This window comes from Polypterus senegalus, chromosome 2 (genome assembly GCF_016835505.1).
Source record: "Polypterus senegalus isolate Bchr_013 chromosome 2, ASM1683550v1, whole genome shotgun sequence".
NCBI lineage: Eukaryota > Metazoa > Chordata > Cladistia > Polypteriformes > Polypteridae > Polypterus > Polypterus senegalus.
The window spans coordinates 308708680-308734529 of NC_053155.1; the positions used below are offsets into that span (position 1 = coordinate 308708680).

At 39.2% G+C, this 25850-nt stretch overlaps 1 protein-coding gene across 5 annotated transcripts in view; it reads right to left on the reverse strand.

Annotated features, from left to right (window-relative positions):
* atp11a (ATPase phospholipid transporting 11A) overlaps positions 1-25850 on the reverse strand; it is a 237568-nt gene that overhangs the window by 54950 nt on the left and 156768 nt on the right. For all 5 annotated transcript variants that reach the window (XM_039745892.1, XM_039745891.1, XM_039745895.1 and 2 more), the window contains exon 10: positions 5396-5477. In XM_039745892.1, the coding sequence (XP_039601826.1) occupies positions 5396-5477 (82 nt within the window). The remainder of the gene's footprint in view (positions 1-5395; positions 5478-25850) is intronic.

The following is a 25850-nucleotide window of genomic DNA, read 5'->3' on the forward strand; positions in this document are numbered from 1 at the left end:
GCATGTTGGTCACTATGGAGATGTTGATAGTAAACAGTGATGCTCACATCACATAAACTTACCAAAACTTACCTAAAGTTTTGCTGGTACTGCAATTTGCGCATGTGTTGCATTAATTTCTGACGACGTGCTCAGAAGACACATGAAAAGAGCCATGCGGCAGCCATGATGCATACATGTCAGCATTCTGGGCGTCAAGTATAACCTGGCCCTAAATCTGCAGCTACACAAGACCCCTGGGACTGAACTTCAAAACAACTGCACGAGATACACACCAGGGCTGTCAAATTAGGCATACATTCAAATACAAATATTTATATTTAAACTAAGCTTTAGTTTGAATATTGTGACAGATGGCCGGGGCCCATGCCTGGCCGGGATGCCCCTTCAACCACATCTGCCAGGGGACAAGGGTGGGAAGCCCAGTATCACCCCCTGGATGCTAGATAGCAGCCTACCTGGCTTGCAGCAGTGCCTCGGACTTCCCCAGGGCTTCATGGGGGTTGGAGTTCTTAGCAGCTCTGTGAGGTTCTGCAGGCGTAGCCACAGGGTGCTGCAACAGGAGCGGCTTTTGGGCATTGTTTTCGCCTTACCCAGAAGTGCAGCCGGATGTTGGCAATCAAATACTTCCAGGTACCCAATAAAAGGGAGCCAGCGGCCAGAGTCGGGAGGAGGAGGAGGGCAAAGCTTGTGGAGGAGGGGTGGTGGAAGAGAGAAAATGAGTGTTAGTGTGGTGCTTACTGTACTTGGGACTGTGCTGTGGCTGGCGGGATTATGGGGAAGACATGTCCTCCAGCTGAAGAAAAATGAAAGTTTCTTTGTTTTTATACGAGCCTCCGGGTCCATTCCTTGTCTGGTCGGGCGCAATATTGCGCCTTTTCTTACAATATATACTGGGTGCGAGGGGGCAACTTGGTTTCAATCCTATTTTTTGTAAAAGTTGGTCTATTTGTATAGAATGATTACAATAAAATTAATAAAATAAAAAAAAAAAACATACTGGGTGCTAACTGTACGTTTTCATATGGGGTATATTACAAGATGAGGGATGCCACTAAAGATGCATGTGGACACTGCAGCTGGTAGTCAAATGTCCTGCACTCATCATCTCCCACTCTCACATTAGCTATGAAGTGACAGCATCCCCTCACTCCCCACCTCCTTGGACCAATCATTATTGGGCTCAAGACTCCCCAGGGAGCATGCTCCATTGCCAAAGTTGTATGTAACTTGTTAGTTATTTTTCTTTTTCTTTTTCATCTGAATTCATAAGTAACTGTATAAATTAAAAATATTGAGCTTTCTAATTTTTATTCCAAATCAAACCTCAATATTATACCTGTATGGTAACACAATTCATTATTAAAGCATTTGATCATACATAACAACATTTTAAAAGAAATACACCTACACAAATATATCTGTAATCTCTTGTTAAAAAAATCCCCAAATGCAACATTGCATTTTAATATAAGAATAAAATAATGGTATGTTTAGTTTTTACATTTTAGTTTCTGATAGTTTTACACCAAGAATTAAGGTTGAGAACATTTTGTCTCGAGATAACACGTAACATTTAATCACTTGTGTGTCAATATTTGGTTTATATTAGTGGGGGGCCCTGGCCAGGTGGCACAACATTTTGGGGTCCTTGGCTTTAAGTGTGTTCACTCCTACACCAGAGCATCACAACTGTTGATCTGCTTAACCCTGGGACTGTTAAATGGTGTCCCTCCAAAAACTTCCAAACCTTCAACTTTTTGCAGGCTCTGATAGCATCTGGAGAGGGTAACAGTCGGAGCACTAAGTGCACCTCAAGTAACTGCTGCATTCATCTCTATTGACTTTTCTCAGGGATTTCCAAGCAGATCCTGATTGTGGATTTTAAACTGAATGATTTTTTAATACAAGCCAAGTATAAAAATTTCAAATTATTTGTGTCATGTTTTTGTTGTTGTTATTTAACCGCCATCATTTACCTTTCCACTTTCTAAATTTCTTATAAATACAATTCTCACATGCCTGCACTTTTCTGAATGTCTAAAACAAGATAAAGCAGTAAAAAAAATCAGCAAATTAAACAATTGCATCAAGTCGAGTAAAAACAGCTCACTATTAGAAAAACAAGTTTAAACACTAAATCTGTAGCAACATCGGACCACTGACACTGAACTTAAAAACCACTACACTAGACACACACCAGGGGCCTTATGTATAATGGTGTATGGACAAAAAAATCCAGATGCATATAACTGTGTTTACATCAAGTTCCACACACTTCCCCTTATAAATCTCAATGAACATGAAATTTAACACACATGCACGTGCCTACACCTCAACTCGACTCCTCCCACAATTTTGCATATTTGAACATCCAAATCAATATAAATAGCCCCTTCCTTTCGGTATTTTGTTAAAAGACAACAGAAAAAGCAAATGGAAAAAAGAACAATTTCAGGGAATGTGAAGTGGAGGCAAGGAAAACTGTGCTATTTGTTGGCTTAAGCAGTGGTATAAGCAACAGAAGGAAATTCATTGAGTGATACAGCATGGTCAAGACACTGGAAAGTTTAAGTTCACAAAGTAGCACAGTGCCCTGAAATAAAAAAGAAGTGGTCAGATATTGAAGTTGATGAGAAGTCAGAGCTCAACCATCTCTTTATTAAGTTTCAGACAATTTGACAAAAGTTGACCCCTATGCTGAGGATGTGACTCCAGGTGGTTATGGTGCTGCTATCGCTGTCCTTAAAAGGACTGCTTGTCTTTTGCCACACTAGCTGGAAAAAGCACCTGTGACTGAGCAGAGCTGCCGTTTTTATAGGTTCTCCAACTATACATGATGTAATGCCAGCTCATTCTTTTGGTGATTCATCCCTGGCTGATGTAACTTGTCCGGCGCCATTACAGTAGCAATGTGCGTGCAGTTTACTGCTCTGATTACATTTGAAAAACCAGATGTTGCTGGGAACTCCACTTTTATGTTTGCCTTTTCAAAGTACTTTCAAAGAACTTGCAAAGAACCAGTTAGAACACAATTCCTCAAGAGTTTGCCTTTGTAAAGCCGGTGCCAGTTCAGCACACAGCTCCAAGAGGAAAGCTCTTAGAAATTGACATCAACTTAGAAGACAGTCATCATCAGATCAGGAAGCATGCACTGGTACAGTGCATTGCCACACACAGCACATGATGAGACAGCTTGGGTTCCCGGTTGGCAACATCCCAGGCATGCACACAGTCCAGTCCCACCCTCCAGAAATGACCCTCTATCTGCTGCAACCAGGTGTTATGTGGGCGACCCTTGGCCTGCTCCAGCCACTTGGGTCCTTAACAATGAGGATCCTGCGAGCCGCATCACCATCGGGGGAATCGCGCCACATGGCTATAGTGCCATAACTGACACTCCATCACAATGCAGGTAATGTGCCTAATTCGGGACTCCATGAGCAACCGTTAATTTGACACAAGGTTAAACCAAAAAAAAAGTACCAAAGGAGTCCAGTCTTCATCTCAGGTCACTGGCAACCATATAGCAAGACAGGAAGCACCAGAACTCTAAAGACTTGCACCTTCGTCCTTTTTCATAGATATCAGGAGTGCCACACACCCCTTTCCAGCGAAACTCATGACCCCCATGCTCTCCCAATCCATTTACCAACTTCATAAGAAAAGTCATCACAGACATGAATGTCACTGCCAAGGTAAGTAAACCTCTCGACAAAGTCGACACTCTCTGCGCAGACAGACACACTACTGATGGCCGTGCCCGAGAGGACTATAAAGGCCTGGCTCTTGGTTTTTCAGGACACTTAAAAGCCCAGGCACTCAGACTTCTCACTCAGCAGTCCCAATCATCATCTATAAATATGCACTCTCTTCTAATTCTGCATTTGAGATGTCTTCTAACAACACTAAACCAGCTATGGCAGTTGGAATAGTTTGGCCATTCAGTGCACAATTATATTGTTGCTCAATGATTACAATCAAGGTGTATTTGATACAGCCCAAGTCATGGATGTGAATCAAAAAAAGAAACAGCACAGAAATAAAAGCACTGCTTTGACACTGGGAGCCACTGAGCAGAAAAATGTGTGAGGCTACAATAAAAATGTGCATGGCTTTACGGCAAGTTTATTTTTTATACATCTCGATGTGAGCGTAGAAACTGGCATACACAACATTTTTGTGCATACGCACCGTTTATATATGAGGCCCCAGGACTGTCAAAATAGGCTTACATTCATATACAAATGTTTGCAGTTTTTGTTTGAATATATACAAGTGCAGTTTAAAAATACTGTGCGGTAACTGTACTTTGTCTTATATTACAAGACGAAGAATAGCACTAAAGATGCATGTGAACACTGCAGCTTTAAATCGATTGCCCAGCACTTCTTGTCATCTTCTGCTTGAATCCCTCCCTACACTACAGCACCACAGCTGCTGATCTGCTCAATCCTGGGTCTTTTGAATTGCGTCCCCCGTAAAACTTCCAGACTTTCACATTTTTGCAGGCACCGACAGCATCTGGAGTAGATAACAGCCTGAGTACTCACAGCACCTGAATAAATTGCTGCATTCATCTCTGTCAACTTTTATCAGGGAATCTCCAAGCAGATTTTATGATTTCTTTTTTAACACAAGCCAAGTACAAAATTACAAATTATGTGTGTCATGTTTTGTTGTTATTACTTTCCACACCATCATGGCTTTCAGGTGGCACAGTAAGCGGATCTCCCTTTCCACAGTGCATTTCCCACCATTGAACCAAGTTTATCTGGAGGTAAAACTCCCTGTTGGCCAAGATACCTAGGATATGAGGCCTGCTAAAAAAAACCCTATAATAGGTCAAAGAAGTAGCATAGAGCTGTATTTGTAAGGTAGTCAAAATGAAAAGCAGCAGGGCCGTGGCAAAAGCACCCCATCGTCCACATTAAGTAACGCCATTAATCTAAACAAACTGCTGATCTGGACTAGGCTGACACTGGTTACGTATATAAATATTATAACTAGACATACAGAAAGGGGAGTGTGTTGGGGGACCTGAGCAGAATCTAATAGCACTCTGAGAGGATATGACAACTATAGACTAAGTAATCAGTGAAAACAGGAAAACGCTACCCTGCAGGAGCCTCGTCTATGACAACACACTGCGTCAACTCATAAATTCATAATTAATAAGTGGTACTGTGCACACTGCTGCTTCACACAATTATTCTGTATAGAGAAGCATCTCTGTGGCATATTAAATAAGGCAGAATGAGAACTACAGTTATCAATTTACACGTCATTCAGCTTTGCAGAATGCCCAGTGAAGCAGTTTTCACAATAAAAAATAAAAAGTATGAGCTTTGTATTGAAACAGTAGTGTAGGGGGTCTCCCCAAAGAAATCCTTACTTCTCAACTGCAGATCGCTTTTGAGACTTAGACTGGTAGTTCAGAGCCATTTTGGTTTCCATGCCAGTGTAGATGGCAACACCTGAAATGAGAGCAGCAAGTTAGAAGAATCCAGTAGAAAAGATAAAAGCCGTGAGCTAAGGCACTGATGTTAGTCTGCAGCGTCACCTGCCAGAAAAAAAGAAATGTCTTTTTATAGTAATTTACATATCCTCCAAAGAGACACGCTTTACTGATATTTTTATATTCCTTGATCTGAAATGAACCAGCAGACAAAAAGCGTTCCTGAGCAAATCAGCTGACACTCGTGACACAACAATGTGCAGGCGCTAAGGTATATGCTCAGTACATCACGCACAGAACACTAAAAATTGGGTCAAGTTGAGATGCTGCAAGGGGCACTGACAACGAAAAGAGTGTTCTGAGCTCTCACACAGAGTACCAAGCAGTAGTGTGCTGATGAGAACACCAGCACTGTGTGTGCTCCACAATTAGCTTGACACAAGCATTGGCGATAGATTTAGCCAAATAAGCAGCCTGCCGATAATATTTCACACAACAAAAAGTGTTAACATCTGTCATAATGTTGAAACCAGTAAATGAATGACTTACAGAAATACCTTCTTTCTGCACTTCAAATCCCCTCAGAGTACATAGTATTTCTATAGCACATTTTCATACAAACACTAGCTCAAAGTGCTTTACAAAATGAAACAAAAGAAAGTTAATATAAAACATAAACAAGATTATGCAATAATATTATACAGTATATAACAAAGAAAAAGGTAAGGTCGAAATGCCAGAAGGACAGAAAAAATAAATAAAACTTCAGTTAGGCTGGAGAAAAAAAAAAAGCAAAATCTGCAGGGGTTCCAAGGCCAAAAGATCCCCCAGCCCACACTGGGCACATACAGTCTATTAGGGCCATGGAATCATGAAGACTGTCTGCGGTAATCCAAAAATTCAAAGTAACAGAGCTGGTCATCTGTAACTTTATTTATTTGCTTCTTTTAATTGATACAAAGTGTGTCACAGTTTCACGTAATGTATTTTAAGCAGTTGACGGTTATACTTTAGGGTTGTTATTTGAATTTTTTAATTAGCCTCTGAGTCACTGTATGATTCTGAGCATAGCATCAGCAGTTGTGTTCCAGCTCCAAATAAAACAAATAAAAATAGTTGGTTTTGTACTTGTGTGGATCATCATGACGATCCAACAATGATGGATGGATTTAAAGGCAGAAGTCTACGTGACCATTATCATCATCAAGCCCTTCCGTGAGAATCCTAAATCCAAAGAGGACTGTTTCATTTATGTTAGGTAGAATGTCCAGAGGGGACTGGGCAGTCTCATGGTCTGGAATCCCTACAGATTTTATTTTTTCTCCAGCCGTCTGGAGTTTTTTTGTTTTTCTGTCCCCCCTGGCCATTGAACCTTACTCTTATTCGATGTTAATTAATGTTGATTTATTTTGTTTTATAATTGTGTCTTTCATTTTTCTATTCTTTAATATGTAAAGCACTTTGAGCTACTGTTTGTATGAAAATGTGCTATAGAAATAAATGTTGGTTTTGTACTTGTGTGGAGCATTTAGATGGTATTCATTACTGGTAAGTGCCATACCTATCTCTAGATATATAAAATCCAACGTCTGTCTGTCTGTCCGCTTTTCATGAAAGAACTACTTAACGGATTTAGATCGGGTTTTTTTCTATAATTTGCTTGAACATTCCGTTGATTTTGTGACTTCTCTAATCGCGCTAAGTATCATAGTTCGCTTGCCTTACCAATTTATTTGCACAAATCTGAGAGAGACACAGCGGGCCGAGGGGAAAGGGGCATGGCCCTCCTTACTTACCTGCCAGCCTCGGTGCAAATTTTACATCCGCTTAGCTAGTGAACGAGAGGATGTTAAAGCTTGGATGGCCTTTAACGTTTTACATTTTAATGAGAACAAAACTGAGGTCTTAATGTTTGGGCTAAGTGGTGCCCCTCACGTGGACTTGAGCTCCCTGAAACCTTATGTAAGATCCACTGTAAAAAACCGGGGTGTAATTATGGATAGTGATTTTAAACAGATGAACTCAGTAATTAAAACTACTTTTTTTTCAACTCAGGCTTTTATCTATTTGATTGTTTAATTATTTTAAAAGAGTTGCACAGGCTTTTATTTCATCCCAATTTGACTACTGTAATGCACTTAATGCTGGCATCAGCCAGGCTTCTATCTCACGTTTATAGATGATCCAAAATGCTGCAGCTCGTCTTTTAATCGAAACACACAAGTGAGAACATATTTTTCCTAAGCTGGCCTCACTGCACTGGCTTCCTGTTCATTTTTGGATTGAGTTTATCATTTAATTGTTTCCTTATAAAGCACTAAATGGCCTAGCTACCTCTTACCTGTCCGACCTTTTACAATTATATATTCCATCAAGGTCAGTCAGTTCTATTGATCAGTTGCTTCTGCTGGTGCCTAAATCAAGACTAACGTGTAGGGGAGATCGTGCCATTCCAGTAGTAGCTCTCATATTCAGAAATGAGCTACCACTTCACGTTAGGCTGGCCCCTACTTAGCCTATTTTTAAACCACTTCATAAGGCACATTTCTGTTCTTTGACTTTTAATTGATTATAATTATAAGAGCTAGGTCTGTCTATTTTATTGTCTTTTGTTTATTGTCTTTTGTGCTGTATTATTCTCAGCTATACAGCACTTTAGTCGGCTATTGCTGTTTTTAAACGTGCTATATAAATAAATTTGATGCCATTTTATTTGAAGTAGTCTGGGCATTTCATGAGTAAGCTACATAGTAGGCAGAACACAATACACTTATCCCACAATTCATTTCATATTGCGATTCAGGCTTCATAATGTAATAGTCCCACATTATGAAGTCTCTCTATTATATAAAAAAAAATCCTAGGATGAGATGAGACTTTTTTCAAGTCCTGCGAGACGAGACTTTGATCAAGAGATTTTTTCAAATCACGCCCTCCTCTTAACCATATTCAACCATGCACATGGTACTCTCACCTCTCATTTGTGTGAATGCTTTTGATAAACACAATTCCTGCTCTCTCAGCTCTTATAAATTTTAACGTTTTGCTCACTTTTTAAGTTCCCAATTAAAGAAGACGCATTATGTCCAAATCTTATTGAAGAATTTCATCATGAAGGGTTATTAAAAGAAAAAAATGAGTACACAGGCAATCCTAGCACCGAGAAACGATGAAGTCAAATGAATTAACGCCAAAAATGTCGATCGGTTACAGGGCAAATTGGTTAAATGCGTATCAATAGACTTTGCTTGAAACAGTTGGTGGTGATGGTGAGGAAGATGAAAATATCAACTTACAATATGACGAAGAATATCTACAACCGTTAACACCATCTGGTCTTCCACCGGCCGAATTACTGTAAAAAAAAAGGATGTATCCAAGAAAGGTAATGCAGTACATCTTCCGCAGATAACCTTAGACAACAAAGGAGATCTTGATATGCCATTCGTATTAAAACGTTAACAGTTTCCCATTAGAATAGCTTTTGTAAAGACAATTAACAAATCTCAGAGCCAAACATTTGAAAAAGTAGTTTTATTTAATAGAGAGAAAGAAGTAAATTGACTCACGGGCAGTTACAATGAAAGTCCAAACACAGAATCAAAATTCAATGCGATATTGACGAAAATTTTATTAAAAAATAGTTTTTACTTAGGTTTTACAGTAAAAGTGTAAGTTTAAAATGTTTTTGTGTGTTAATTTCAAAGCCAAAGAGAACAAAATCGTATTACGCAACGACTAACTCTAATGCAACATAAAACACAATTTGCATTCAAATAATTACATTTTACTATTTTTTAATATGGTTTGGTTTGGACATGTGCAGAGGAGAGATGCTGAGTGTATTGGGAGAAGGATGCTAAGGACAGAGCTGCCAGGCAAGAGGAGAAGAAGAAGGCCTAAGAGGAGGTTTATGGATGTGGTGAGAGAGGACATGCAGGTGATGGGTGTGACAGAACAAGATGACGATAACAGGAAGATATGGAAAATGATGATCCACTGAAGCAACCCCTAACAGGAGCAGCCGAAAGAAGAAGACGAAGACTATTTGTTAATATGGTTAATTACTCACTGTAATGTAAAATAGTTATTTCTATTATTCATATGTAACAATTCCCATGAAAATAACTATCTGTTTAAATTGTACATCCACATCCCCATACGCGAGCAGCAGATCCACAAAGAGGCTAGCGCATAGCACAGGCCCAGGGGTTGGCGAACAAAGCGACCAGGGGGCAAAGCCCACTAGTTTTCATAAAAGAAATGTACAGTATGTTTAGTGTTACTTATAATATATGCATAAACTGAAACTCAGCAAAATAAATTTAGCACAGTGTGCCAATACAGAGGTTTTAATGTATGTTATTGTAAGCTGGATCTTTTTTTTTGAAAACAATGTAATCTTCAATAGTTACATGAAAGATCTGCACTGCAGTAATATAAGATACATATGTGGGATGTTACTTAGCACATACAGGTGAGAATTTCATTTTACTCTGTACATCTGAGAATAAATCCCCATAAACCTGTAATATAAAGTAACTGCAGTGCAAAATCATTCAAATTTAAATGGATTTTGTGTTTTCTGAGTTAACATCAAACATTGCTCCAACGATGGCTATCCTATTATTTCCATCTTGAATGCCCCTACTCATCCATTAGCCGACAGCTGTCACCTTCACATCTTTACACAGGCGGTGAATAATGCTTCTGCTGAAATAAAATACATTTTGGCATATTATATCTTAGGTCTAGTTTTTCAATCAAATTTATAAACTCCCTGCTTTTGACAAAAGATATTTTTTCATTTGCCTTTGTGTTTCACTTGAGTCATGATACTGTCACACAATACATGCTAAACGGTCACATTTTGTCCTGGCACTATTCTGTATCCTGAAATTTGATCCAGTGAAACTTTTGTCTCATGCTTACTAATCGGACACCTCCCAGAATAGGTGAGCCAGGCACAGCCCCTCAGGTCAAGACTTGGAGACATATCCAAAATACAATTGGCAGTTGGCCTGTCAACATCTGATGATTGGCCAGGATGAGCTGCCAGTGGTGTCTGCGCACCTTATCACCTGACCCTCATTGGATAAAGTGCATTAACAATTAGATACAGTATATTTAATAAAGTCAGTACAATCTTAAAATGTATAATACAGGGTGATTCAAAAAGATTCCTCCGATTTCACAGTGCTTTATTTTTACAACCATGAGGCGCCTAGGAACCAATCACATACCAATTTTCATAGAGTTTCTGACTGTCACCGGAAGATGACTCCCTTCAGTCTGCGCACTTCTCAACAACAAGCTCCCTCATCACTGGATTGGCCGTAAAGGAGCCTACAATTTGGCACTCCCCTTCTGGCCCCCAAGATCACTAGATCTCACTGCGTTTTTGGGGCGGGTACGTTAAGGATTCTGTTTATGTGCCACCACTCCCAACAACCCTGGATGATCTCCGAAATCACACTGAAAGAGTCCTGAGTACCGAAACACCTGACATGCTCAATCGAGTACGGGATGAATTTGACTATCGCGTTGTCCATACAGCTGGAAAAGGTCATATTGAGCACTTGTAAAATTACATAATAAACTTTATGCTCACCTGAACCAATTACAGGGCGGCACGGTGGCGCAGTGGGTAGCGCTGCTGCCTCGCAGTTAGGAGACCCAGGTTCACTTCCTGGGTCCTCCCTGCGTGGAGTTGGCATGTTCTCCCCGTGTCTGCGTGGGTTTCCTCCCACAGTCCAAAGACATGCAGGTCAGGTGCATTGAGTATTATAAATTGTCCCTGGTGTGTGCACACCCGGCGGTGGGCTGGCGCCCTGTCCGGGGTTTGTTTCCTGCCTTGCACCCAGTGTTGGCTGGGATTGGCCTCCAGCAGACCCCCGTGACCCTGTAGTTAGGATATAACGGGTTGGATAATGGATGGATGGATGGAACCAATTACAATTTACTGCATTGTTCTCTAATGATTTACAAGTGAAATAAATCACTTTGAAATCGGATTAATCTTTTTGAATCACCCTGCATAATTAACAATTAAAAATATCATCTGACCTCTCAGTGGATATTCCGTTATTTCTTTATACTTGAGACGTGCATCACAACTACAGCAGATGGGGCAAAACATAAGACTAGTGACAACATAAGACAGGCATGAAATGGCAATCAGAGTAACGATTGTGGGACAGAATGTGGAATGACAAATTGTCCTTAATGTTTAAGAAAAGTAAAAATATTGTTGCTTGGAACATGTACAAAAACTATGACATGATTTAAACAAGTTGCACAGTGTATACTTGGTGTAACATTCAGGAGCATTCAGTCACTAAGTTAACTGATAGGAAAGAGCATTTATTTATGTTGTATGTATGTATGTATGTTGTATGTTGTATTTATTTATTTCATCCAAGAGTCAGTTATTACATTTTTGTTTATTAAATAGTTTTGTAACAATGAGTCGTACCATACTTATAAATAATAGAGATAACAGAATGCTGTTCCATGTGTTGGTAGACTCCATTAATTATTGGCTTTTTAAGAGCACATTACATTGGAGCTACAAACGGAGCTTGTGGAGGCTCAACGGCTTTCATACACAGCGGACTGCAATTCAAGTGATATGAAAATGGCATTGAATGAAGTGTGTTAGTGGTGGAGGATCACCGAGTCATTTTGGTTCAGTTTTCTTAAACATAATATTTTTAAAGTATACCCACTACAGTAATATCCATTGGAAAAATATCTGTTAGTACATAATACTAGCGTAAAATCAGCATCAATGTTACCCTATGAAAGGAGGAAAGGAACAGAAATAAGTTTCCTATCTAGCTATTAATATTAGTGAAAACACAACAATTCTTTAAAGTTATACAAATAAGTAAGAACTTGGAAATAGACTGATTTATTATATAACAGGAATTCAAAAGGTACATGATGAGCAAGAAGATCAGAGGCTTGTCGTGATTTTCATGTATTTTTGAGACTGAAAGACTTCAGCCTCCCACCTACCGACACCGCTGTCCATTTTTAAACCCGTCCTGTGTTCATATCATTTAGGGCAGCTGCATCTTTCCCGTGTTATTAATTAGTTCAAACACTATTTAGCTGCAGGTTGATAATGTCGATTCTGTACAATATTAATCTGCACTTAATATTGTTCAATCAATGCTTATTTTTAGACAGACGTGGTCTTTTGCAGTAGGTGCTTCGTGCAGTAGATGTGAACACACCTAAAAATTGCCATGTTAAAAATCCAGCTATAATTCTATTATTTTTATAATGTCATTTCTGAATGCTAGATACTTGAGTCACGTTAAGAAAATAAAGACAGGTATGGAAAGTCAAGCGAGGTTTTCAGTGGTTTTAGATTTACATGAATAGGAGCTGAACTATCTGAGCTGTAAGAAATGTAGCAAAGTCTTAAGGTATGATGGACTCAACTCAGGCATTATATGTAAAATACTGTACACTGTTTGTTTATTTTCAATTGTATTTTGGTCATCTTTTCTGGGGAGACATGCAAGTAAGAATTTCAAAACACTGAGCGCGCGTTGACAAGTTGGGTCAATAATCCCAGGAAAACAGCGTCAGGAATTTCTCTCATTAAGACCCTTTATATTTCCCAGGAATTTCTGAGGATGGTGTTTATATGGAGTTTTTTTTTTTAGCTTTCAGTGTACCCTGAAGCAAATCTGAATTTTATTTTTTTTTAAACCTTTTTGAAAAATCCTTTAAAAGGGTTTTTATTTGTGCGTGTGGCATTCTATTTAACTTTTATTCTGTAAATAAGTCACTGAACTATTTGTTTATTTAGTTGCTTATTTTCAATAATATTCCACAAACATCTCTTGATAGTCTATTTTCCAATCTTTTATCCTTTTTTTACTCTTCTTTAAGTTGAACATTTGCTGCTAGTTTCAGCTTTCAATCCAATTGCTTTATTCAGTTCTCAGCCTTTCAGTTTTCAAACCTTTGTTGGAATCTTTACCATTTTTTATGAAGAAATCCTTTTCACCCATTCAGACAGTTTTTATGTTCTAATTTTGTAAATTTTTTTTTTAATATATATTTTGCACTGTCTGTTATATGGAATACCACTTCACTAATTTGTGTCTTTTCTCGTGTCCAGAAAGTGTTTTTTGGTTTTGGCACATATTTGTTTATTTTCAAAGACTACTTCAGACATATTCACAGATCACTGGGACTCAAAAGATCATTCAGTCATTCTCATTTCTGTTACTTGGTCTTTACTGATTTAGAAGGTAGGTTTGTCTGATCCTTTCAGTAGAATATGATTTGTGTTTCAATTCTTCTTATTCCTTTGACTATGTATCTGCATTTTAACATTTCCTTCTTACTAGCTTTGTTTGACATACACATTTCAAAAATTGTGTTTCATTTGGTAGTCTTTTAGTCTGTTGTTGTTTTAATTTCTGAAACTATAGCTCTAATATGCTAATAATAATCGTTGAGGATTTCACATTCGGTCTTTTACATCATTACTGTGCCATTTATTGTTTTTATAGATAGACAGACAGATAGATAAATAGAAATAAAAGGCAGTATATGACAGATAGATAGATAGATAGATAGATAGATCTCAAAGGCACTATATAATAGATAGATAGATTGAAATAAAAGGCAGTATATGATAGATAGATAGAAAGATAGATGTGAAAGGCACTATATAATAGATAGATAGAAACAAAAGGCAGTATATAACAGACAGACAGAAAGACAGATAGAAATATATAAAGATTGACAGATAGATAGATAGATAGATAGATAGATAGATAGATAGATAGACAGATAGATAGATAGATGTGAAAGGCACTATATAATAGATAGATAGATAGATGTGACAGGCACTATATAATAGACAGATAGATAGATGTGAAAGGCACTATATAATAGATAGATAGAAACAAAAGGCAGTATATAATAGACAGATAGATAGATAGATAGATAGATAGATAGATAGATAATGTGGGAAACAGCCCGGACACAGACAGGTAGACATGGTTTTAAATCACCCAACACACGTTTATTTACAATATACTAATTACAAAGTGCACACACAACCCCAGTACTTCCCCAAAGTCCAGGCCCTTCCAATGCCTCTTTTTCTGACCGCCTCCACTCCTTTCCTCCCGAGTTCTGTCTCTCTTCCTCCCAACTCCAGCCATCTAATGGAGGGAGGCGGCTCCTTTTATATCCACCCGGATGTGCTCCAGGTGCCTCCCAACTGCCCTGTTGTGGCGGAAGTGCCGACTGTGCACCCGGAAGCACTCCGGGTGTCCGTGGTCTTCATCACCCACCCCCACCCAGGGCACTTCCGGGTGTGGCGGAAGTGCTGAAGGCCAGGGTTCTTCAGGCATCCGGGTGAACCCTGGCGGTGACCATGGGCCCATATAGGGTTGAGCTTTCAAGCTCTGTTCCCGTGGTCCCCATACCATCCAAGGCGGCTGCCCTCTTGTGGTCTGGAGGAGGCGTAGTCCCTCTTCCAGTCCTTCTGGGCATCCCGGCTGGATACCACCCCCAACTGCTTGCCACAATAGATAGATAGATAGATGTGAAGGACACTATATAATACAGAGATAGACAGATAAGATAGATGTGAAAGGCACTATATAATAGATAGATAAACAGGCAGACAGAACGTTATTTGTTCCCAAGATGAAATGTAGCTCTTTAAATAAATGTGGATTTAAATCACAGGTGCCAGCACTGTGCGGTAGAAAACGTGGTGCTATTACAAGGAAGGCAATGAGGTGTATGCAAGAGCAGTGCATGACATCAGTACAGAAGCACAAAAAAGATGAAAGCATGCACAACAAAGTGTCTGAACTTTGACTCAGAAAAAAGAAAGATCTTGTGAGAAGAATTAGGGAAAAAATATCAGTTTTCATGTATAGTCTAACTTTGTGGGTCTTGGATGACGGTACAGGGTCCTGAAAACATATTGTCACCTTAAGACCAACTTGCTTTAATCCTTTGATGTACCCTTAAATTAATTAAACTTTTTAGCAGCACCTAAGCAATTGCACACTAGAATAGCAGTACTAAAAACTGAAACAAAAGCAAAAATAACGCAATAATTCCCTCACCATTTCTGTAATATCATCTTTAAAATTAAATTATTTTTTTTCTCTTCAGCTCCTTAAATCACTTCCTAACTCTGATCCCATCTAAACCAATTACATATTGATTTACATGTTGTTAATAACAGGTTCGTACATTTTTCTTGCTTTAGATTAGCAGTAATAGATTCACTGAGTTATTTTCTACCTGTACCAGACACATCTGTCAAATGTTTGCAGTTTTATTTAATTTTTCTCCTCACCCTAATTTAGTTAGCTGATGTTTATATGCTGGTTGTGTCATATTACAGCTCATCTCTGCACTGAGTGAATTGAGGGCCACAGACGCCAAGGCAGAATGAAAGAGGGACAGTCAGAGGATGCAATATTCCTCTTTTATCTTTAACAGATCGAATGTTTAGGAGTTTATTTCACTAAATGTTATGTAGAAAATTGCACATTGTCTTTTTTTGCCGTCACATTTTTTTTAACAATCAAATATCAAGTACAAAATTAGAACAAGGACAGCACGTTCATTTCTGTAAAGAATTCAAACTAACAAAAGAGCATTGTCCTTAAATGGAGAATGTTATAAGCACCTTGTGTTGTAAAGCTGTGGGGTATTTGGTGCTTAAAATGCCTGCAAGTTTTCATGCTGCACCTGTTTTCCCAGAATTCAACTAAACAGCTAAACTCAAAAAGGGGGGTGAGACAGAGGAAAGGAGTCAGGTGGAGAACTTTGTTTCTTGGTGCAAAGGGAATTGTCTGCACCTTAACATCAGCAAAACCAAGGAACTGCTTATTGGCTTTCACTGCACCAAAGAGCCTCTGTGTCTGGTCACCATTCATGGAGTAGATGTAGAGGTGGCCCACTCCTATAAACACTTGGGGGTCCACATTAATGACAGGTTGGACTGCTCTCAGAACACAGAGGAACTATATAAGAAATGGAAGAGCAGACTCTTTGTCCTTAGAAGACTCTTTCTTTTAATGTTAGTAGCCACATCCTTCAGATCTCCTACAACCCTGTTGTGATGCCAGTGCAGTTTTGTACGCTGTGGTGTGCTGGGCTGGTAACATCAAGAGAAACCCACAAAATTAACAAGCTCATTAAAAGGGTAGACTCAGTTTTGGAACAAAGTCTGGACCCCCTGGAGGTAGTGGTAAAGGAGAGAATTAAAACAAAATTGAGTGCGATTATGAACAACATTCAGTAGAAGTGTCTCAAGAAACACAACTGATGGATCCTTTATACCAACAGCAATATGCCTCCTGTATGGTGCCTCACTGTGAGTGAAGTTTTCTTTTCATTCTTTTTCAAATTTTCTTCCTTTTAGATCATCCTGATGTGTGTGTATATATACAGTACAGGCCAAAAGTTTGGACACACCTCCTCATTCAATGTGTTTTCTTTATTTTCATGACCATTTACAGCACTCCATCACTCTCCTTCTTGGTCAAATAGCCCTTACACAGCCTGGAGGTGTGTTTGGGGTCATTGTCCTGTTGAAAAATAAATGAGCGTCCAACTAGCCTGACTTCTGCACAACACAACTGCTGGTCCCAACCCCATTGATAAAGCAAGAAATTCCACTAAATAACCTGATAAGGCACACCTGTGAAGTGAAAACCATTTCAGGTGACTACATGTTGAAGCTCATCGAGAGAATGCCAAGAGTGTGCAAAGCAGTAATCAGAGCAAAGGGGGGCTATTTTGAAGAAACTAGAATATAAAACATGTTTTCAGTTATTTCACCTTTTTTTGTTAAGTACATAACTCCACATGTGTTCATTCATAGTTTTGATGCCTTCAGTGAGAATCTACCAATGTAAATGGTCATGAAAATAAAGAAAACACATTGAATGAGGAGGTGTGTCCAAACTTTTGGCCTGTACTGTATGTGTGTATGTACTGTATATCTTATATATAAATGTCTATGCGTGGAAGTATGTGTGTCTGTCTGGCCTGAAAGTGAGAGGTGGAGTCGGGGTAAGGGCTCCACCTCTGAGGAAACAGAAAGCACTCTTAGCCACTAATAACACAAGCAATGCGAGCACATCGGCAAAATGAATCCTCCTAGGAGAGAGATGCCCAGAGTAGTTCCTTTCGATTACCTGAAATGTCTACATTTCAGTTTTTTTTTTCTGACGATTTCAATAGTTTCTAGGACCCCAGGCTTTTTACAGCACAGGCTTACAGGGCTAGTATAATATAATATATAGAGCTACTCTCTCTATATAAAATCCTAAGCCTAAAAGTGCAACAATTTTTTGTCACGCTTTAAACCGGGCTGATTATAAAACCTACATATATAAGTTTGGTACCACTCTTTTCAGAATTTATTGAACTTTAATGTGATGTTGTTAGATTTCCAGATTCTTGTTCCATTTTTTAATTATAAACTAAAAAATATCAAGAACCTGCGTCCCGCAAGACGAGACTTTGTGCCAAGAGATTTAACCACGCCCAGGGTTGTAAATAAAAGACAAAGAGTAGGACAGCTGCTGTACGGGCTTTTAAATGTTCGAAGCACCGCACGAGATGCAGATCACACGGCACGGCAGCAGCAGGCCAGCAGCTGATCAAGCAAAGAGGAGGTACAAAAAATGTATTTGTTTCCCAATGTATCACCGTTTAAGAGGGGGTTTTGGAAGAGCGACCACTGTAAATAATTACTGAAATGTTATAGAATAGTTCAAGTAACTTGGTTGTTAGGGAACAGAACTGGTGTTAGATGGTGTTATACTGGTGCATAGCTTCTGTGCAAATCCAGATTTCCTCCGGGGGTTAGGGGATGGGAGACAGTTTTGTCCATCCATCCATCTCTCTATTTATCATTTAGCTTCTTTCATATCTATCTATACATTATATGATACATTTCATGTCCATCTCTCTATCAATCATATGCACCTTTCATATATCTATCCATTATATAATATCTTGCATATCTATCTGTGTGTACTAATAAATATTAGTTAGGGATGAGAAGCTAATTACAAGAATGAAAAGGAATAATATAACAATTTAGCTGACATTTCATTGGATTGCTGGAACAACACCTGCACCTACACCTGCTCTTTCCAACAGCAACACTAACCAAAACCACAGATTAAAAACAAGTTGGTCTCAAGGTGAAAAGACCCTGGACTGTCATCTGAGACCCACAGAGTTAGACTATACTGTAGAGACGAAAACTGGAAGCACATAGAGCGTCTCAGTAGGATGAACAGGAGACCACAGGAAACAAATGGTGTAGTCAGTGGCTCAAAATTTTTAAGGTCCTTCTTTATTGAATAGGCAGAAGAAGCATAGTTGGGAGTGTTATGCAGAGGAATACTTATTAATCTTTTAACATATTAATCTGATAAATCCAGATTCAAAACCACAAAATATCTATCTATCTATCTATCTATCATATACTGCCTTTTATTTCTATCTATCTGTCTGTATATCTATCTATCTATAAAAACACCAAATGGTGCAGTAGTGATATAAAAGACCGAATGCAAAATCCTCAACAATTAGATACTAATGTATTTTTAGCAGCCATATTTTTAGCATATTAGAAGTTTCAGAAATTAAAACATCTATCTATCTATCTGTTATATAGTGCCTTTCATATCTGTCTGCCCATCTATATATTATATAGTGGATTTCATATTTATCTATACTAATAAATGTAAGGTGGGGATGAGAAGTTGAATTAAAAGAAAGAAAAGAAAGAATTTAACAATTTAACTCACATCTGAGTAAAAGAATATGATTGGGCTACATCTGCTGCAGATTCTTAAAAGAGTTTTTTCTTTCATTTGTCTCAAGCAAAATTAACTTTTGTAATGCTTTATGAATATTACTCTACAATTAATTTAAAAATGACAGCAAGGCTCATAATTAGAACCAAGAAGTATGACCATGCAACAGCAGTTCTTAAATCGTTCACTGACTTGCAATTAAATTTAGAGCCGATTTTAAAATGATTTTTTTTATCAGGTACTGTACTTAAAAGTCAGAAATGGTTCAGCTCCCCCATTAGCACACAAAATGAATTAGTGCAGTCACTTCAGGGCATACATTGCAGTCTCTTGAAGCTGACCCTCTTTAAAATTCAAGGATAAACAAAATTTGTACAGTAAGCAGTTACTTCTGCTATAGGACGCCCAAACTCTAGAGTGTAGTCTCCCGAATTTACAGAAACCCCATCCGTTTCATCATTTAAATGAATCTCAGAACTTACTGTAGCATAGCCATTCAACTGTTAGAGCTGACATTAAGGTTGTTACATATTGCTTCTCTATATTGCTTTTTAATCAATTATATTTTTTTGTTTTGTTTCACTGTTAATTAGTCTTTTCTGTTTTCTTTCACTCATTTTCTCTGAGACTTTGGTGGCAAGGTGGTTTACCTTGAAATGGATGCACCAAATCATGATGGATCTGTTGTCTGATTTTCTTCTTAAAAAAATTGAAATTATCATTTGCATAAAAATGTACATTTTCAGAATGCTGCTGTCATAGGTCTTATATTACAGATACAAGGTAGTTATATTTTTGTACATACAGTATATTGTGTGTTTATTTTTACATATTATTTATAATTATTTATAACACACTGCACTGTTAAGTGAAAGTGCAGTTAAGACTAAGTTGTATCGAATTGAATGAGTTGCATCCGTGGATTGAGTATAGCAAGCTAATGTCTGTTAGAGTTACTGCAAAGCAACAACCCCCCTGCTTTAAAAGGTACAGGTAAGGCCGTTGAAGTTATTGACAAGGTGAAAATGCATTAATTTACCGGAATGGCATAACTTGTGGCAACAGTGGACAGACAGTGAGAACAGAGGTTTCTTTGAACCAGCTCCTCCATCAGACTGTGTGCATCTGGTGCAGAATGAGCACAGAACAAGCAGCACTGATGTTCCCAATATCTATGAACACTAAATAAATAAATAATTATATATATATATATATATATATATATATATATATATATATATATATATATATATATATACACTCACCTAAAAGATTATTAGGAACACCTGTTCAATTTCTCATTAATGCAATCATCTAATCAACCAATCACATGGCAGTTGCTTCAATGCATTTAGGGTGTGGTCCTGGTCAAGACAATCTCCTGAACTCCAAACTGAATGTCAGAATGAGAAAGAAAGGTGATTTAAGCAATTTTGAGCGTGGCATGGTTGTTGGTGCCAGACGGGCCGGTCTGAGTATTTCACAATCTGCTCAGTTACTGGGATTTTCACGCACAACCATTTCTAGGGTTTACAAAGAATGGTGTGAAAAGGGAAAAACATCCAGTATGCGGCAGTCCTGTGGGCTAAAATGCCTTGTTGATGCTAGAGGTCAGAGGAGAATGGGCCGACTGATTCAAGCTGATAGAAGAGCAACTTTGACTGAAATAACCACTCGTTACAACCGAGGTATGCAGCAAAGCATTTGTGAAGCCACAACACGCACAACCTTGAGGCGGATGGGCTACAACAGCAGAAGACCCCACCGGGTACCACTCATCTCCACTACAAATAGGAAAAAGAGGCTACAATTTGCACGAGCTCACCAAAATTGGACAGTTGAAGACTGGAAAAATGTTGCCTTGTCTGATGAGTCTCGATTTCTGTTGAGACATTCAAATGGTGGAGTCAGAATTTGGCGTAAACAGAACGAGAACATGGATCCATCATGCCTTGTTACCACTGTGCAGGCTGGTGGTGGTGGTGTAATGGTGTGGGGATGTTTTCTTGGCACACTTTAGGCCCCTTAGTGCCAATTGGGCATCGTTTAAATGCCACGGGCTACCTGAGCATTGTTTCTGACCATGTCCATCCCTTCATGACCACCAACAACAACAACATTTATTTATATAGCACATTTTCATACAAACAGTAGCTCAAAGTGCTTTACATAATAAAGAATAGAAAAATAAAAGACACAATAAGAAAACAAAATAAATCAACATTAATTAACATCGAATAAGAGTAAGGTTCAATGGCGGGGACACAAAAAAAAAAAAAACTCCAGACGGCTGAAGAAAAAAATAAAATCTGTAGGGATTCCAGACCATTAGACCACCCACTCCCCTCTGGGCATTCTACCTAGCATAAATGAAACAGTCCTCTTTGGATTTAGGGTTCTCACAGAAGGGCTTGATGAAGATGGTCACGTAGAGTTCTGCCTCTGATGGCTACTTCCAGCAGGATAATGCACCATGTCACAAAGCTCGAATCATTTTAAATTGGTTTCTTGAACATGACAATGAGTTCACTGTACTAAAATGGCCCCCACAGTCACCAGATCTCAACCCAATAGAGCATCTTTGGGATGTGGTGGAACGGGAGCTTCGTGCCCTGGATGTGCATCCCACAAATCTCCATCAACTGCAAGATGCTATCCTATCAATATGGGCCAACATTTCTAAAGAATGCTTTCAGCACCTTGTTGAATCAATGCCACGTAGAATTAAGGCAGTTCTGAAGGCGAAAGGGGGTCAAACACCGTATTAGTATGGTGTTCCTAATAATTCTTTAGGTGAGTATATATATATATATATATATATATATATATATATATATATATATATATATATATATATATATATAGTGTCCTGTAATAATATTAAGAGAAAGATAAAATCAAATACTTCAGATACGATTAAAGTGCAAATTGCAGACTTTCATTTAAGGGGATTTGCATACATTTCAATTGCAGCATGTAAAAAAAACACTTTTTCTACATGGTCTTCCAGTTTCAGGACCAAGAAGTCCTATTTACCACTTTGTCTCATATCCCTTGTAGGCAATGACTGTTTGAAGTCTGTGATTCATAGACATCACCAGCTGCTGAGGATCTTCTCTGGTGATGCTCTGCCAAGCTTCTAATGCAGGCATTGTCAGCTCCCGCTTGTTTTGGTGGGGCAAATTCCATTAAATTTTCTCTTCAGCATATGGAAGGCCTGCTCAATTGGATTTACATCAGGTGACTGGCTTGGCTATTCAAGTTTTCCATTTTTTAGTTTTCACAAACTCCTGTGTTGCCTTAGCAGTATGTTTGGATCATTATCTTGTTGCAGGATGAAGCGCCATCCAGTAAGTTTGGAGGCATTTACTGGAACTTGAGCAGATTAGATGTTTCTACACACCTCAGAATTCATTGTGCAGCTGCCGTGAACAGTCCCATCACCAATGAAGAGAAGTGTGCCAGGACTTGTGGCAGCCATACATACCTAAGCCATACCACTCCACCACCATGTCTAACAGATGAGATGGTCTGCTTTGGCACTTGGGCAGTTCCTTTTCATCCCCAGACTTGTTCTTGCCATCACTCTGACACAGCAGGTTCATCTTTATCTGGTATGACCAAATATTGTACAGGCTCTTTTAATTACTTTTTGCAACCTCTAATCTGGCCATCCTGTTTTTGTGGCTAACTAGTGGTGTGTATCCTGCAGTGTGTCCTCTGTGTTTCTGTTCTAGTCGTCTCTGACACATCTGCTCCCTGATGACTGTTTCTGATCTGTCAGACAAGCGTTTGGGGCTTTTCTTTACCATAATGAGGATTCTTCTGTCATCACCAGTGGATGTCTTCCTTGACCTACCAGTCCCTTTGCAATTTCTGAGTTCACTGTTAGGACATCCTAAGGTTTTACCGATGTCTGTAATGGTTTTATTCTTATTTTTCAGCCTCATAATGGCCTCTTTGACTTTTATTGGCACTGCTCTTGTTGTCATGTTGAACAATGGCAGCTACAGACTCCAAAGTCTAGAGGCATATCTTATGAAGCAATGAAACACACCTGAGTAATCCCAAACCTCTGTGACGGCAATTGTTCCAAACATTATTGTGCCCTGAAATGGAGGGACCGTGTCGAAAAAACATTGTCATTTCTACATGCTCTGACTGAAATGTATGCAAATACCAAATAAAAAAATGTGCTAATAAAAGTCTGCAATGAAAACTTTAATCACAATATCTGAATTGTTTAATTTGTAATTTTAAACTGTGGAGCGTGAATCAATGAAAAATGTGTGTTTATTCCAAATATCATGGAGGACATTGAATATGAATATTTTACTTTATACACTATATTCCCAAAAGTATTGGGATGCCTGCCTTTACACACACATGAACTTTAATGACATCCCATTCTTAATTCATAGGCTTTAATGTGAAATTGGCCCACCCTTTGCAGCTCTAACACCTTCAACTCTTCTGAGATGGCTTTCTACAAGGTGTAGGGTGAGTGTGTTTATGGGAATTTCTTACCAGGAGAGCATTTGTGAGTTCAGGCACTGACGTTGGAGGAGAAGCCCTGGCTCGCTCGCAGTCTCCACTCGAATTCATCCCAAAGGTGTTCTGTCAGGTTGAGGTCAGGGCTCTGTGAAGGCCAGTCAAGTTCCTCCACACCAAACTCGCTCCTCCATTTCTTCATAGACCTTGCTTTGTGCACTGGCGCATGTGCAGTCATGTTGGAACAGGAAGGGGCCATCCCCAAAGTTGGGAGCATGAACTTGTCCAAAATGGCTTTGTATGCTGCAGCATTAAGAGTTCCTTTCACTAGAACTAAGGGGCAACCCCAGAAAAACAACCCCACACCATAATCCCCCTCCACCAAACTTTACAATACAATTTATTTTTGTAGAGCCCAAAATCACACAAGAAGTGCCACAATGGGCTTTAACAGGCCCTGCCTCTTGACAGCCCCCCAGCCTTGACTCTCTAAGAAGACAAAACCCTTGTAGGGAAAAAATGGAAGAAACCTCGGGAAAGGCAGTTCAAAGAGAGACCCCTTTCCAGGTAGGTTGGGCGTACAGTGGGTGTCAAAAAGAAGGGGGTCAATACAATACAGAGAACAGAACAAATCCGTATAAAAATAAAAATTTTAGAAGTACAGAGTAGAATTTAACAGTAGATGATATCACATAATATGATTTGGATTTGTTTTTTGTACATTTAGTAAGTCCCGTTCTCCTGGCAACCGCCAGACCTAGACTCGTCCATCGGATGGTGTGATTCGTCACTCCAGAGGACACATCTGTACTGATCTCGAGTCCAGTGGCGGGCGGTGGGCTTTACACCACTGCATCCGAGGCTTTGCATTGCACTTGGTGATGTCAGGCTTGGCTGCAGCTGCTCGGCCATGGAGACCCATTCAATGAGGCTCTCTCTCTCTCTCTATGCTGCACTGTTCTTGAGCTTCTGGAGGTCTGTAGCTGTTGACTCTGCAGAAAGTTGCCGACTTCTGCACACCTCAGCATGCGCTGTCCCTGTTCTGTGATTTTATGTGGCCTACCACTTTGTGGCTGAGTTGCTGTTGTTCCCAATTGCTTCCACTTTGTTAATAATACCACTAACAGTTGACCGTGGAATATTTGGTAGCGAGGAAATTTCACAAATGGACTTATTGCACAGTTGGCATCCTGTCACGGTACCAGGCTTGAATTAACTGAGCTCCTCAGAGCAACACATTCTTTCATAAATGTTTGTAGAGGCCGTCTACATGCCGAGGTGCTTGAGTTTATACACCCGTGGCCATGGAAGTCAGTGGAACACCTGAATTCAATGATTTGGAGGGGGGTCCCGATACTTTTGGTAATATAGTGTATGTGACTGGCCATCTGCTAGTCCACCTCATTAACTTTATCAGATATTGGACCCAAAGCTCTCTTACCGGAACTGAAGAGCAACACCCCCTCATAAGCAACAGTGTGCTCCCAAGCCATGTAAATGCAGCTAATCTGCAGTTTGACTGGGCTTTTAGAGTTCAAAATTAGTAAGGTCTAAGAATGGTTACCATGTGGTGTGACAGTGGTTGCAAGCCAGCAGCGCACACTTGTTAGATGTGATGGTATAACAACCATATCTACAGAGCCAGGTTTTAGTGTTTTTTAGAAATTGTTTAATTAGGTTGAAAATAGTGCCCGTGCACTGTGATGTTTGCTGATGACATTGTTATCTGTAGCAATAGTAGGGAGCAGGTTAAGAAGACCCTGCAGAGGTGGAGATATGCTCTAGAGAGGAGAGGAAAGAAGGAGTAGGAACAAGACAGAATACATGTGTGTAAATGAGAGGGAGGTCAGAGGAATGGCGAGGATGAAAGGAGTAGAGTTGGCGAAGGTGGATGAGTTTAAATACTTGGGATCAACAGTACAGAATAACAGGAAGTGTGGAAGAGAAGTGAAAAAGAGAGTGCAGGCAGGGTGGAGTGGTTGGAGAAGAGTGTCAGGAGTAAGTTGTGACAGACGGGTATCAGTAAGAGTGAAAGGGAAGGTCTACAGGACGGTAGT